This window comes from Lutjanus erythropterus, chromosome 19 (assembly GCF_056507025.1).
Source record: "Lutjanus erythropterus isolate fLutEry1 chromosome 19, fLutEry1.hap2, whole genome shotgun sequence".
Lineage (NCBI taxonomy): Eukaryota > Metazoa > Chordata > Actinopteri > Lutjaniformes > Lutjanidae > Lutjanus > Lutjanus erythropterus.
The window spans coordinates 14,363,376-14,377,630 of record NC_139335.1 but is presented as its reverse complement, the minus strand read 5'-3'; the positions used below and the strand labels follow the sequence as shown (position 1 = coordinate 14,377,630).

Genomic DNA, 14,255 nt, shown 5'->3' with positions numbered 1-14,255 from the left:
ATTATTTTAATGCTTGTTATCCCTGCCGTTTAAAATAATATTATATATAATAATTACTGTCAACAGTACATATAGAAGTAGTAGTAGAAGCACTGGTAGTATTAGTGGTAACATTTCAGTTTCTATGCTAAATAAAATGACCTGTACTCATTAAATGAAAGATAAAAACTTGCATGCACCTCTGCAAAGTGATCAACTTCCTGGCCTTGATCCCCTTTCCCAGACATGAGCATGAGTTTGTTCTGAAGCTCCCGCAGGTCCTCGAGAGAATAGTAACGCATCTGCTGACCGTAATCATGCTCCTCTGGGATCTGCAGCTTCAGGACGGTGTCAAGACTCAGCTGGGGTGAAAAACAGAAATGCACTCTTAAACACTGATTTGTAGGAACTTTGTTTCCAAGAGAAGACCTCCATGCTGAATGGACATAAATATATCATCATCTCTGATTTTGTTATTTACCTTTTTTACACCTTGGGCACTGATCAGGTAGATACCCTTGTTGTTGATGGCTGATGCTAAAGAGAGAGATGACAACTCCACTGACCCATGACTGTCCTTCACAGTCTTCAACCATTCCAAATGGCGTGCACTGTCCCGCTAAAAGAGAAGGTTTGATAAGGTCAGCTTTCATGTTAACCAAGAACCCAGACTGTATGATTGTTTGTGTTTGACCCACATAGTTGTATGAAGGATGCTACGTGAGATTCAGGAATACTTTGTAAAACATTGATAGTAAACACAGTTTGTCACTGCATCTACAAATGAAAGTTAAGACAAAGGGAAAGCCATATAACTGCCTCATGCTTATGCACAAATGATGACAGACCAGCTGTCTTAGAAAATGTTGAAACACACCCTTTAACTAAATGCACAGCATATCAAAACCACATTCATTAAAAAAGACTTTAATAAAAGTCCTGGAAGTGTTTTGATAATTGATTTATCTTATTTTCCTTGTTTTTAGGATTTTATCATAAAATGTCATTATCTGTCTTTATGTTAAGGTCTTTGCATTGCATTTTATGAATATATAGTGTTATATTATTATAATAATAATGATGAGTATCATCATCATCATTATTATTATTATTATTATTAACATGGAGTGAAAGTCCTTGCTGGATGTCCTCATTTTCACCTTCATTCCTTTTCCCACTTATAGATATTTCCAATAATTGCAGTGAATCTTTTTTCCGTATCAATCATTAACATTATGGGTTGACATCATTAATGTCAACCCACTTCTTTTTCATCTAAGACACAGTGCAGGGACACAATATGCAGGCCTCGGTTATTGCAGCCCAAGAAATTATTATTATGAGTTGCCGTGTGCTTTCTCTGGCTTCCTCCTCAGACACGGACAGCGCAGCAGTGTGTCCAAGGTACAAACTGAATGTGGAGAAGCAATGCTCAGCACTGGTAGAAAGCAGCTTAATCAGAAAAATTAAGTTTATATGCTTATATGCTATATACTTTTATATGCAAACATATTTCCTTATGTAGAGAATGGGGGTGTGGCAGTATGCAGATTGCAGACAGCAGCCACGAGCCTGTCATTTTAAATGATTCATGCTCAGTGGCTGGTATGCACATTTCATGAATCAGATGCTAAGTTTGCTTGGGAACTTATTTTGTGTGCACATGTTAGTGAATGAAGCCCAATGTCTTTTTCAGAGACATCCTTGCTTATTTCAGCAAGACAACACACATTCTGCATGTGTCACATCAGTGTGGCTTAGTGGTAAAAGAGTTCGGTAAGGTGTCCTCTTACCAGTTTTTTTGGTAGGTTGCTATCATTCTCCAAAGCTCTCCAGAGTTTCTTGAGGACCTCTTTAAAGACATGAAAACTAGAATCTGGTTTGAGCTCATACAGCATTGAAGAGTAGCCGAGGACAGCATCATGGAAGCAAGCGACACGATCCACGTCCATGTCGTTCTCCCCCGCAGAGATGGAAGCCAGGTCAACGAACACCTTCAGCTCATTGATATCTGAAAAAATAATAATAACAATAATAATAATAATTTAGTAATTTGAATAAATTAACATTAAAACACAATCTGCTCCTTTCACGCCCAATCATGATATTATCACCTGTTGACAATTAACCTGTTTACCTGAGGTTCCAAACAGGTATTTTTTTTTTTGTTTATTGGTTTTTTACGCACTATTTTTTGAAATGTTTTGCTGGCATTGAATTCAGAATGAGTGTATGAAGTTGATAAGGTTAAACCTTAAACGTACTGCCTTTGCACTATTTTCAATTGACTATACAAATAATATTCTTACTCTTACCTTCAAGTGCGTCTTTTATCCATTTAACAAAGTGCCCTCTGAGTCCCAGTTCCTGTAGACACAGTCTGCGGGACTCAGTGATGTCTACCAGAACCTTCTTTGCCTGCATCAAGTCATTGTCAATCCGACTGAGGGGCTCTTTCTGGAAGTCTACATGATTCTGACGGGGGAAGAGAGTTAAATGGTAAAGTTAAATACCTGTGGGTAGCTATCAGAGACACTCCTCATCAGGAGACAGGCATGAAGGTTAACTGTGCTGTCCACACACAGCATAAGAAGACGTGGACAAAGCTTCCAGGTCTGCAAAAAGAAACCAATGCAAAGTGCCTAAAAACTGCATTCTTATTAGTGACCACCAGGGGGTGAGTGCACTGGTTGCAAAAAGAAGACCAATTTATTTAGTATTTACAATTGAGTCCTATATGAACATGACCCTACTTCTCACTCGAGTAAAATAGAAAATAAAGAAGGGTATGCTTAATTTTCAGTGAGTCCATGCAGTGTAACAAACAGGGGTCATAAAACTCAGATCAAACTGTCAAACTTAACAGCACTGATCAAATCTAGATCAAGCTTAGGTTACTACAATACCTATTTCTTGCTCAAAATGTTTTGAGAAACGTAAATGTAACAGTACTGTGGTTAAGATCTGGATCGCATCTGGAACACTTTCTGTTCCATTACCTGTACGCAGTTTAACTAAATGTGTCACTAAATGCACATGCCGTATGAAGGGAGGGTTCAGCTTGATGAATTTTCACAATATGGAATATTTTGGGTTGCAGTACACTTAGTTTAAAACATTTCCACTTACAACTTCTGTGAGTGTCTCCAGAACCCGGAAGTCCCCTTGGAGATGAAGCGTCTTTTTGACCTTCATGATAATTTCAGCTGAAGCCACAGCTAGATGCAGCTCATGATACTGCTCGATCTGTTGAACCCTGGTGTGGATCCACTGTTTGTCAGTTGATTTATCAACTCTACACATGATGTCCAGGTCCTGTGCAAGCTCGTCATACTTGCCCTTGTAGGCGCCGAAGAGTTGGTTTACCTTCTCAAGCTTTATACTGCCATTTCTCAGAGAAGTGTAAATGTCTTTGTAATCATCAAAGCAAGGCTGGAAAATGTCATCATGGATCATTTCTGGTGTTGCCATAATGTCCGCTACCTCATGCTGATCAGGGTCATAGTCTCCCATTTGTTCAGCAGCCAGTTTGGCTCGTCCCTCCCAACACACTGTGAATAAATAACTTTCTCTGAGGGTGTACAGAATCTCTGCCATGCCTCTGATGTCTTCATCCATATTGAAGTAGGTGACAACGCCAGCCATGATGGAGGGCATTTGGTCAAATCGATGAACCTCCATGAAATCGTTCAGTAGCATAGTCTCAATGTGGACCTGCTGTCTCTCCTCCATATCAGCAACATCAACTGTCATGGAGATTAAATAAACATATGTTAAATTTCCTGCAGCTGCACGATCAAACCAAACAGACTCATTCTCCTACATAACTACAATTACCTGTCATATGTTCCTCAAGTTTGTGGCTCATTGTTAAAAAGACGTCCAAAAGCTCCTTCTCATGGTAGACAGCTTTCACTTCATCTTGTCTCCACTGCAACAGCCTATTCATTTTATCAGTGTTCTTGTATTGTTCATTCTCAGAGAGGCAATCTGTTAAAGCACACACACATTTTAATATTTCTATGAAGTCAGAGCACATTATGAAATTAGGTTATTTATTATTATAAACACATTTCTTGAGAAATCTTTGATAACAAGCAGATGGTTGTTACCGATCTTCAGCAGATCTAAGAAGGCGTCCCTCCTCTCCAAAATGATGTTGAGGAGGTTGGTCTTAATGTTTCCATGGACCAGTTGATTGTTGATGGCTGTGAATGCTGATATGGCAATAGCAATTCTGTCCCTGGCATCCTGAGAGAGCTTCTCAATCAGCTTTTCTTCTGCACCTGGAATGACAGACATTAAGTCATGGCTCATAGAGCTGTGAGTTGGAATGAGCAAGGAACGTGAAACTTGACCCAATAACTGGAAATTATGTACATGTGCTTAACAAGAAATGTGAGCCAAAACAGCTAGATGATGGTGCTGAAATTCAATGTAATTTTGTAAAGGCCACAACCCTCGTATCACAAGTCAGACTGACTTGAATTTTCACAAACAAGTCTTGCTTAATATGCTCTAGACCATAAAACAGAACTGCAAACTCATAAGATGGTGGGATGGTGTGTGATTGGTCTCGCTCCTTCTTTTAACAGAATTTTTCTCATCTTTGTGAAGCCTCAAACTCAACTGTTGCTGCTTGCCACTTCAATTTTGACCAATTGAGCTGCTTCCATCTGTTAAGGGCAAAAATGTTTGAACCCACAAATTGCTGTTTGCAGGTATATTCTACATCCCTACCTTAGACAATTTGACAATGTTTTAAAAGTTTATTTTTTCCTGAGGATGTACCATGTAGTTGGAAAATGTTTTTAGCTGCGGTCCAGGAGAGGAGGTGTTGAAGGACCACTTCTTGATCTTCCTGATAATTTCCTTGACGGTCCCTTGGCCAGGATTTCTCGATAATGGCTGAGATGAGTTTCCCAAACTTCCAGTTTATTTGGAGTCTGTCAAAGATTTTTCCCTCAGACTTGCTCTGCATGACGTAAAAAAAAAAAAAGAAGTCAACATTATCGTGCATCTTTTAGAGAGATGCAGGAAACCACTTACTAGGAGCATACAAAAATTCTCAGTGAATTTTTATTTAATCTGTAATTCATTCATTTTTGTCTATGTAGCATGAAGTTGTTATTTTAAAAGTGAATAAGAAGGCTTCATACCTGGCACAAAGATGTAACAGCCTCAAGAGCACATCTCTCAATAATAGTAGCAACATATGGTTGGGATTCACGGAGTTTCTCTATCTTATTGCAGTAAAATTCAATTTGATCCAGAGCAGATTCCTAAAACCAGATAGACATAGTTATATTTGCAAGCCAAATTCCCAAAAAGTCGAGACGTTGTGTAAATCAGAAATAAAAACAGAATGTAATGATTTGCAAATGCTTTTCCATTTGTATTCAATTAAATACAGCACAAAGGCAATATATTCAATGTTCAAACTGACAAACTTTATTGTTTTTGTAAATATACACTCATTCTGAATTTGATGCCCGCAACACATTTAAAAAAAAGTTGACACAGGTGCAACAAAAGACTGGGAAAGTTGTGGGATGCTCAAAAAACTTTTTTTTGGAACATTCAAAAGGTAAACAGATTAATTGGCAACAGGTGACGTATAATTTCTCAACACAGAACTTCAAGAAATTTAGGGATTTCACCTACAATCCAAAATATAATTAAACGATTAAGAAAATCAAGGGAAATCAAGGCCAAAAACTAACACTGAATGCCTGTAAGCTTTGATCCCTCAGACAGCGCTGAATTAAAAACACCAACATGATTGTATAAAGGATATTACTACATGGGCTCTGGAGAGGAGTGACAAAAGAGGAGAAGGACCATCCAGATTGTTCCCAGCACTTAATGCTTAAAGCAGTGGTTCCAACGTTTTCTGACATGTCCCCTTTTCAGAAGCAGAAAAAAAGTTTGCACCCTCACTCGCCACCCTACCTCACAATTTTTATCAATCATTAATGAAATAAAAGTTAGCAGGATAGAAACAGTAAACTTCTTTCCCCCACATAGATCATATTCATCCTACTTTGTTTCATTCTTCATTTCTCCCCTGGTCTTCCACACCACCCTGGGGGGTCTGCCCCTCAATTTGGGGACCACTGCCTTAATGGTGCATTCAGGTTTTGAAGCAATATATGCTGCAGTCCAGCCAGCATCTTTTTCAGCGATGTCCTTGCTTATTTCAGTGAGACAATGTCAAGACACTTTCTGCACGTGCCACAACAGCATGACTTTGTAGTTTAAGAGTTCAGGTACTAGACTGGTCTGCCTGCAGTCCAGACCTGTCTCCCAGGTCAGGTGAAAATGTGTGGCGCATTATGACGCGCAATATACAACAAACGGAGACCCTGGAGTGTTGAGCAACTGAACTTGTATATCAAGCAAGAATAAGAAAGAATTTCTCTCTCAAAACTTCAAAATTAGTGTCATCAGTTCCCAAATGCTTACTGAGTGTTTTTAGAAGAAAAGGAAATGTAACACAGTGGTGGTAAATATGCCATTGTCCAAGCTTTTTTGGAATATGTTGCAGGCATCAAATTCGTAATGATTGTTCATTTACAAAAAACAATAAAGTTAAAAGCTTAATCGTTAAATCATTTATCTTGTTTGTGTACTGTATTCAATTATTGTAGGTTCCAAGGTAGTTTTTATTTACTTTCCAATTGTATCAGAAAAGGGTGCATTACATACCTTTTGGTACTTGCCCTCAAAGTCCATTGTGAATGTCTGTCTCCAGTGTTTTGTGCAATCTTCATCTTTGAAGTGGATGGAGATTATGTTGTTCCACATCTGCGAAGTACAACCCAACAAAAGAACCATTCTTCAGCTTGCTCTACCAATGCTTACATGTGAACATCCATTCATGTTTTATCAACAAAATAAAATAAATCAACTCACTTCCATTTCTGGTGTGGTCTCATCTCTTAACCAGGATGACCAACCCCTGTTGAGCAACGGCTGTCTGAGGGTCCGACTGATCCAGCCTCTCATAATGGCCAGTGCCTGGGAGATCATGTCTTTTGCATATCCCTGATCTGTTTTGCCTTCTTGAGTCTCCTAGATGAGAATTATTAGCACAATAATTGATGTTAGCAAGACTTGACTCTGCCTGAAATGCTAACTGCTTGCCTTATAAGATTCACTTCACATACCTGTTGCTTGTTGGAGCGAACAAAATTTGAGACTGATGCAACCAGATTCATACAAGATACTGGAATATCAAGGTAGTTCTGAGTATGTGCTGATTTGACTCCTTTGCACAGCTTATCCAACAGTTTAACTGCTGTTGCTAGGCACTCTCTCCTATAAGCCTCTGTAAAATGACTATGAACATAAAAAAAATACAAGATTAAAGCATCACATTTGATGTTACCTCCAACACAGAAGTTTGATTTAATGACACCATAATAGACATAAAAGAACATGGAAAAAACACAGGTATTAAAATAGGAAGTGTTTGTACACCACACAGTTTTTGTAATTTCCATCAATAAGAAATTTGCTACATTTAGAGAAGCAAATCACCTGTATTTGTCTTCAATGAGATGTCTTTGGATATGTGAGAGAATGTCAGACACTGCCTGTAAAAAAGAAATCAAATGACAGTACTTAATTTAATGAAACATACCTCTAAAAGTATTATTTAAATTAGTGTTTCCACTTCACCTGGACGTTACTGAAGTTAATGTCCTGAGGAGCCTTGTTGGTAAAAATATGAAGCATGTCCAAAAGCTCTGTGTTAAAACTGATGGCACACTCCACCAGTTCATCAAATGACATCAAGTACAAGCAGGAACGCACTAAAAGTGCATCCACATCCATCAAATGACTGTGGCTTTTCATCGCATTCACCAGTGCTCTGAAAACACAAGGGCAAGTAAACATATATATATCCATTCACCTCCAAATAAATACAGTGGAAGATGTTTATGTAAGCTTTACTTGGGCAGGGGGAGACTCTTACTTTTTATCTTGACTGTTCATGTGTGCTGAGGCACCCATGTCAAGGTCTTGCAAACCTGCCCAGGATAAGCCGTACTTCGGGTTTCCAGAGGCTGGTATTTCAAAGGGCTTTGTGGCACCTTTGAGAAGGTGGAGGAGTGGAAGTACCAGAATCCATCGGGTCATTCCAGCTGTTTTCACAGTTTGCATCAGATTCACCAACATTTTTGACAGACTACAAGAAAGAAAATTTTATAAGCATCTGAACAGAAGAGTCATTTCAAAACACTGATATATGTGACTACAAATTTGTTGAAAAGCTCAGGTACTTACTTTTTGAAAACAGCTACATCCTGAGAAAACTGTGTCCAGTACTGGAGGAAGGCGTCTTTATCTCGTTTGGGTAAACAGAGCACATTGCAGAGCTTATGGAGCTCACCGTTATCCAGTCTGATACCATGCTGTTTCCAAACATAAACCATTATCACACCCGCTTTCATGGGATCCTGAATGTAGACCATCTTTTCATCTCCATCCTTAAGCAACTGAGGAATGACCTTTGTCAGCATAAATTCCTTTAGCATCTTCCTGACCTGGGGATTTAAACCAGAGACATGGAGTAAGTTGAGTTTGTTATACCTGAATGGATCTAGACTTTGTACAGAAAGATTGTGAACTTACATCATCTTCCCCATAGTTTAAGGAGTACCATCTCTTTTGTTTTTCCTCATAAACAAAAGGTTCTCCATAAACCTGAATGAACTGATTCAGCTGGACCCGAAAATTTTTCAAATTGACATCAGTCCAGCTCCTGAGAAGATCAAAAATGGTCTCCAGCATTATATTGCCTGCAATCTCTCTGCCTTCAATCAGACTTTTTCTTTGTTCCGGCCAGATTGTATCTTTGATTGCCTCCTTAATGCGTTTGTGCCATTTCTTTGATGGTTCGGCACAAACGATGTCATCATATTGATGCCAGTCTCCTTTACAAAAAGACAAAAAAAAAAAACAGAAAATGAACTGTGTGTAATGCAAATACATCACTATATAATCAGATGTCATTAGCAAATATGTAATATAATTGCAGTAGGACAAGTGAGGGTTACATTACCATCATCACTGAGGAGGTGGGGTTTCACAAACAAACATCTGTTGGTAGTCTGTTGTGTAGAATCCAGTTTGTATATGAACTCAAACTCATATGTCTTTGTCTTATTCTTATAGACAACATATTTGTATGGTATGGAGACAGACTCAGCTTCAGTTTTTGTTGTTGGCAGACAGCCCTCCAACAGATAACCGTGTTCTCCAAGATCCCTATGTGAAAAGAAAAAGAAATTCGAATGTGGTGTTAAATCAGTGAGATGGGAAACTAAGAACAGCTCAGTTGTACATCTACATGTCAAAAGGGCCAGGGCCATTCCTCCCGCTACCACTAGGTGGCAGCTCAACCCCAAGTTGAGTACAGTAGATGTACAACATTTTTACAGCACAAGCTAGTAGCAATAGTATGTATACTGTATATGTGGGTATATACAACCTCAATTCTTAAAAAAGTCAGGACATTGTGTAAAATGTAAACAAAACAGAATGCAATGATTTGCAAAAAAAACTTTTTGACTGGTATTCAGTTGACTAAAGTACAAAGAAACGATATTAAATGTTCAAACTAACTAACTTAATTGTTTTTTTAATATACAGTCATTCTGAATTTGATGCCAGCAACATGTTCAACAAATTCAAAGTTGTGACAAGGGCATGTTTACGACTATGATACATGACCTTTTCTTTGAACAACCTTCAGTATGTGTTTGGGAATTGAGGACACTAATTGTTTAAGTTTTGAAAGTGAAACTTTTTTTTCACATTTTTGCTGTGATATATGAATTCAGGTGTTCAGCTGTGTGTGGTCTCTGTAGTAATATTTTGCACTTCACAATGCACCACACATTTTCAGTGGGAGACTTGTAAGGCCACAGCACACTTTCACACTTTCCGTTTCAGTTTGATGGTAGAGCCCTAACTTGCATTTGTAGTTGAAGCATCAAACTGTGTTTACACTCACTGTTTTGGGGGATTTTTTAAAGGATTTTTTTGGATACATCATTGTTTATTGTGCCTACATATTAGGCCCCCATCTGAACTTAATTGACTGTGCATTTAAGAATAAGTACCTGGTCACAAACAGTTCAGCGGCATTTTCATTCCATGACCCCATGCGGCCCCCAGCCCTGATGAATATACGATCTTCTGCTGGATCAAATTTGAAATCCTTTGAGAGAACTGCATGGAAGTAAATTGTGAGTCTGTCACTGGGAGCAATGTTCTTGTTCCTGGCCAGCCTAAAAGGCAAAAACAAATAAATACACATATATCAAGTATAACACGTAGACATAAAACTGGCAATGGTGACCTCAAACAAATGTATACAACCATCTGAGTGAATGTCATCACCTTTTGGGTGGGGGGACAGCCGGGGTGCCGGATTCTGTGTTATCCTGACTGCCATCTTTACTTCCCTTGTCAGCGACTGAAGTTTGTGCTGCAGTCGAGTCCTGCTCGCTACCAGACTGCTGAACCACCATGGGGTCTTCTTTCCCCTCTGGGTCTACACTGGAGCCTGAGCTGTCAGCTTTTACAGCCTGTAAGCAGCATTAAAGATGTCTGTTAAAAATACACCCTTAAACTCTTTCGCCACTGAAAGAAAAAGGTGACGGCTTCTGTTTGTCAATTACTTCACACACATTTCAGTCAGCATTACCTTTGACGGTGTTTGAGGGCCAAAAATCATCTTTTGTTCAGCTGCTGGAGTCTGTTTCTGTTTCTGTTCCTGCTGATTCTTTTCCTTCTGTTTGGTTTGTTCTGTCGGTTTCATTTTCGGCTGCACGTTGGCATTTTGATCTAGCGTAAGTTGCTTTGTATTGTCCACGTCCTTCTTGTTTTTGGAGTTTTTTCTGTCAGTCTTTTGGTCTTTAGGGTTTGTGGCCTTTGTCCCTTTGCCTGAACCTGACTGAGAAGCTGGAGTCTTGTTGTCCGCTGGGGCGGGCTGTTGAGCCGGAGTGTCAGCCGGTGTTGTTTTGAGTGTCTCATCCTGAACTGATTTCGGTGCATTGTTCTGTCCCTCATCAGGGTTACCTGGAGCTCCCTCTGAGCTTCTTGCCCCTGCTGTGGCAGTGGTCTTTTCACTCTGAATGACTTGCGTGTCTTCATGTGGTGCAGCAGGAGTGTTAGATGCTAAGGAACTAGGTTGGCTCTCTGAGGAGGAGGGAGCATCTGGGAGTGAGTCTGGTGTTTCATCCATTGCATTATCTGAGCTTTCACTGTCAGAGGACTCTCTTCCGCCCTTCGTCTTCTTCCCCTGGTTGTCTCCAATGGAGATATGGGACAGGTCAGACAGGCTTTGATCTGTGTCTGATGGCAAGGTACCATCTTTCTTCTTTTTGTTCTTCCTCTTTTTTTTCTTCTATGATGATCAGAAGAAAGAGGATCAGTGTCACAAGAGAGTCAATATATCCTTAGTATTATTTACAGATAAACATTTTAGATTTCAAAAGCTCTAAAATGTCCCTTTTTAATTTTTGTTTAAAAAAAGTGATAGTCAAGTTGAACATAACATGAACATGTGAACTAAAGGCAGAGCAGGACAAAAAGATAATGAAATTGGATTATGGTATTTTGGATTAACTGTTTCATAAAGAATTTCTGCCTTGTACAGTAATATTTTGCAAGCTTAAGTCAGCAGCTGCTGACTTTTGCAAACACTGATAGATTTGTGTCTATCACTGTCTAGATTTGTTCTGTGGAAGCTTTTAGACCCACAAGTCTTTATAAATGCTTTACTCAATAGAACCTCTGTGCAAATTACCCATCTTTCATTACTTAAACTGAGTGGAAACAATTAGAGAGTTTTAATTACAATCCCAAGTCTTTAAGGCAGCCCTTCATATTGGGGTGCAGACAGGGTGCAAAATTCACTTTCCTCTCCACCGGCCAAATGGCAAGTGAATGTTAAAAATTTACCAGCCACTTGATAAATCACCATTGTGTTTTTTTGGCTGCTGAGTGAAAAAAAATCTACCAGACATTTCAATATAATATAATATTAAATATAATATATAATACCAGCATTTGCCTGGGAGCTGCTAATTTTGGTAGTTGCACACCTCCTGCGGTGCGCTGATAAGTATATTTGACTTTGGGGTGAACAGTGCCTCAAAAACATGTGCTTAAGAGAGATCAACAATGTTTTTTTATACATAGATATTGTGGGGGCCATTTTTATACATTTCTTCAGATAGGACAGCTGAAGATAAGAAACAGGAGAGAGAAAGAGTGGGGAGCTGACATGTAGAAATGGACCACAGGCAGGAGTCCAACCCTCGGCCACTGCTGAGGACTTACAGCCTCAGTACACGGGGCAAACATTCTCTTACCAGCTGAGCTACCTGGCAACCAAGATCAACAATCATAAAGTCATTATATGAAAATTAAGTTACCCTCACCTTTTTTTTGGGGTTACTGATGGTGTCATCATTTGGTCGTTTGGGTGATTTGTTCAATTCTTTGCTCTCCACAGGTGGAGCATTTTTCTGTGACCCTGGTTTCTCAGTCGTACCTTCCGCGTCTGATACCAAGGATTTGGGCTGATCTCCTTTATCTGAATTGAAAACACATTGTATACAAATCAGATCATATCCAGGGACGTGTGAAAACCACTGTGACTCTTGAAGTAACTGATAATTGCACAGTGCTATTTGCTCTTAGAGTCATCAACATGAGTGTATTCTCATAAAAAGAAAGGTATGAATGTGTTATTATTGTGGAGCCATCTTTTATTTTTTGTCCTTCTGAAGAATTATTTAATTTATTAAAAACAAAACACCTTGCTCATTATTTCATGTTATGTTATGCACTACAAAAAGTAGGTCACGATATAGACCTTGAGCTCAAATATTTATCTAATCCCAACCTGTCTGACTGGCTGCAGAAGTATGCGAACAGATAATGCAGAGATGCTGCCATCTTGAGGTAAGAGAATGACACTAACTAACTAACCATTTATTTTATTATTGTTATGTCAACCACTAATAATGTATAGGTGCATGTCATGATCATATTCAGAATAAAAAGGATTTGAAATGATGAACAGCTTTTCATCACTTTTTATCATTCTTGCTTACTTTACATAAACATTGTTACATTTATTATTTAGGTAGAAAGTAACTATAATTATTCATTATATCTGGACAGTCATATGTCCAAACCAAAAACTGTGGCTTGTCATGGTGTACCACCACCCACAAAACATACACTCAGCCCTCTATGGCACACTGTTAATCAATGTTATGTACAGTAAACCACATTTGACAAAATAATATTCTGGATGCCGTATTAACGAACATTAAAACATTTTATATATAGTGTGGATATCAGTCATTAAACTGTGTAAATAAAAATGTAATATTAAAACAAAACTTCTAAATGAATCTACTTACCCTGTGTGTTTGCAGGTTGGACAGACAGCTTCTTGCCACAGTAACTGCAGAACCTGGCTGCCTCCTCCAAAATATTATGGCTACAGTCTGGACACTTCATCTTCAGACTTCAGTGACCTCTGCAAATGGAAAAAACAAGTTTAACTGAAATATGAATTACGGTCCCACCCTGTAGTAGATTCCTTTCACTTTCAATTTTGCCAGTTGAAACCTCATGGAACGGCATTCAGCTCTGCAAAAAAACCGCCAAGAGCAAAGGTGTTTCTTTCATTTGGACTTCCAGAAGTCTGACTCATCAAACTGACAAATACACATTCATTTATTGTGAAATGGAAATAATCAGCTAGTCACCAGTGTCAGTGAGCCACTGCACCATGACCTGCACACCCACCTACAGTCCTGCTAACCAGGGTCCAATAATAAACTCCCTCCAGCCAAAGAGGAGAAAAAACTAGGAGGTCTCACTGTGCACTACACTGCACACTAGAGCAAACAAAGTGCCTCAAAAATATACTTTCGAAAAGATAACACTGATCAAAACTACTTAAAAGAAGAGAAAAATCCAAGTACTCTTTTGTAGAAAAATTGCCGTGGTCTATCACTTCCTTTCTTTCTTGAACTGGCAATCACTGCTCTGTTCTCTCTTTACTGAAACCCTCAAAGCTTATGGCTACACCTGGAGGGAAAAATAGCTTGAATGTTTAAATACACAGAGAGCAGAAGACAGAATGAAATGCATTCTCTGCGCGCTTTCTAATTTACTCTTACACTGAAAACACTTTTTGTCCCTCTTAATATTTTTTAATGAAAATGTGTAAAAAC

The 14,255-nt window shown here is 38.8% G+C and overlaps 1 protein-coding gene across 1 annotated transcript in view; it reads right to left on the bottom strand.

The window, feature by feature from the left end:
- The window catches only part of LOC146309491 (E3 ubiquitin-protein ligase rnf213-alpha-like), a 35,101-nt gene extending 21,565 nt beyond the window's left edge, over positions 1 to 13,536 (bottom strand). Inside the window, exons 1-23 of the mRNA XM_084745205.1 lie at positions 13,434 to 13,536; positions 12,441 to 12,595; positions 10,700 to 11,401; positions 10,393 to 10,580; positions 10,113 to 10,280; positions 9,050 to 9,255; positions 8,620 to 8,921; positions 8,272 to 8,531; positions 7,961 to 8,173; positions 7,663 to 7,855; positions 7,522 to 7,577; positions 7,149 to 7,320; positions 6,895 to 7,053; positions 6,688 to 6,786; positions 5,139 to 5,261; positions 4,771 to 4,954; positions 4,092 to 4,265; positions 3,817 to 3,969; positions 3,109 to 3,725; positions 2,295 to 2,454; positions 1,773 to 1,990; positions 461 to 598; positions 180 to 341 (exon numbers count right to left, since the gene is read on the bottom strand). Of these exons, the coding sequence (XP_084601331.1) occupies positions 180 to 341; positions 461 to 598; positions 1,773 to 1,990; positions 2,295 to 2,454; positions 3,109 to 3,725; positions 3,817 to 3,969; positions 4,092 to 4,265; positions 4,771 to 4,954; positions 5,139 to 5,261; positions 6,688 to 6,786; positions 6,895 to 7,053; positions 7,149 to 7,320; positions 7,522 to 7,577; positions 7,663 to 7,855; positions 7,961 to 8,173; positions 8,272 to 8,531; positions 8,620 to 8,921; positions 9,050 to 9,255; positions 10,113 to 10,280; positions 10,393 to 10,580; positions 10,700 to 11,401; positions 12,441 to 12,595; positions 13,434 to 13,533 (4,902 nt within the window). The 5' untranslated portion in view covers positions 13,534 to 13,536. The remainder of the gene's footprint in view (positions 1 to 179; positions 342 to 460; positions 599 to 1,772; positions 1,991 to 2,294; positions 2,455 to 3,108; positions 3,726 to 3,816; positions 3,970 to 4,091; positions 4,266 to 4,770; positions 4,955 to 5,138; positions 5,262 to 6,687; positions 6,787 to 6,894; positions 7,054 to 7,148; positions 7,321 to 7,521; positions 7,578 to 7,662; positions 7,856 to 7,960; positions 8,174 to 8,271; positions 8,532 to 8,619; positions 8,922 to 9,049; positions 9,256 to 10,112; positions 10,281 to 10,392; positions 10,581 to 10,699; positions 11,402 to 12,440; positions 12,596 to 13,433) is intronic.
- Positions 13,537 to 14,255: the final 719 nt, after the last annotated feature.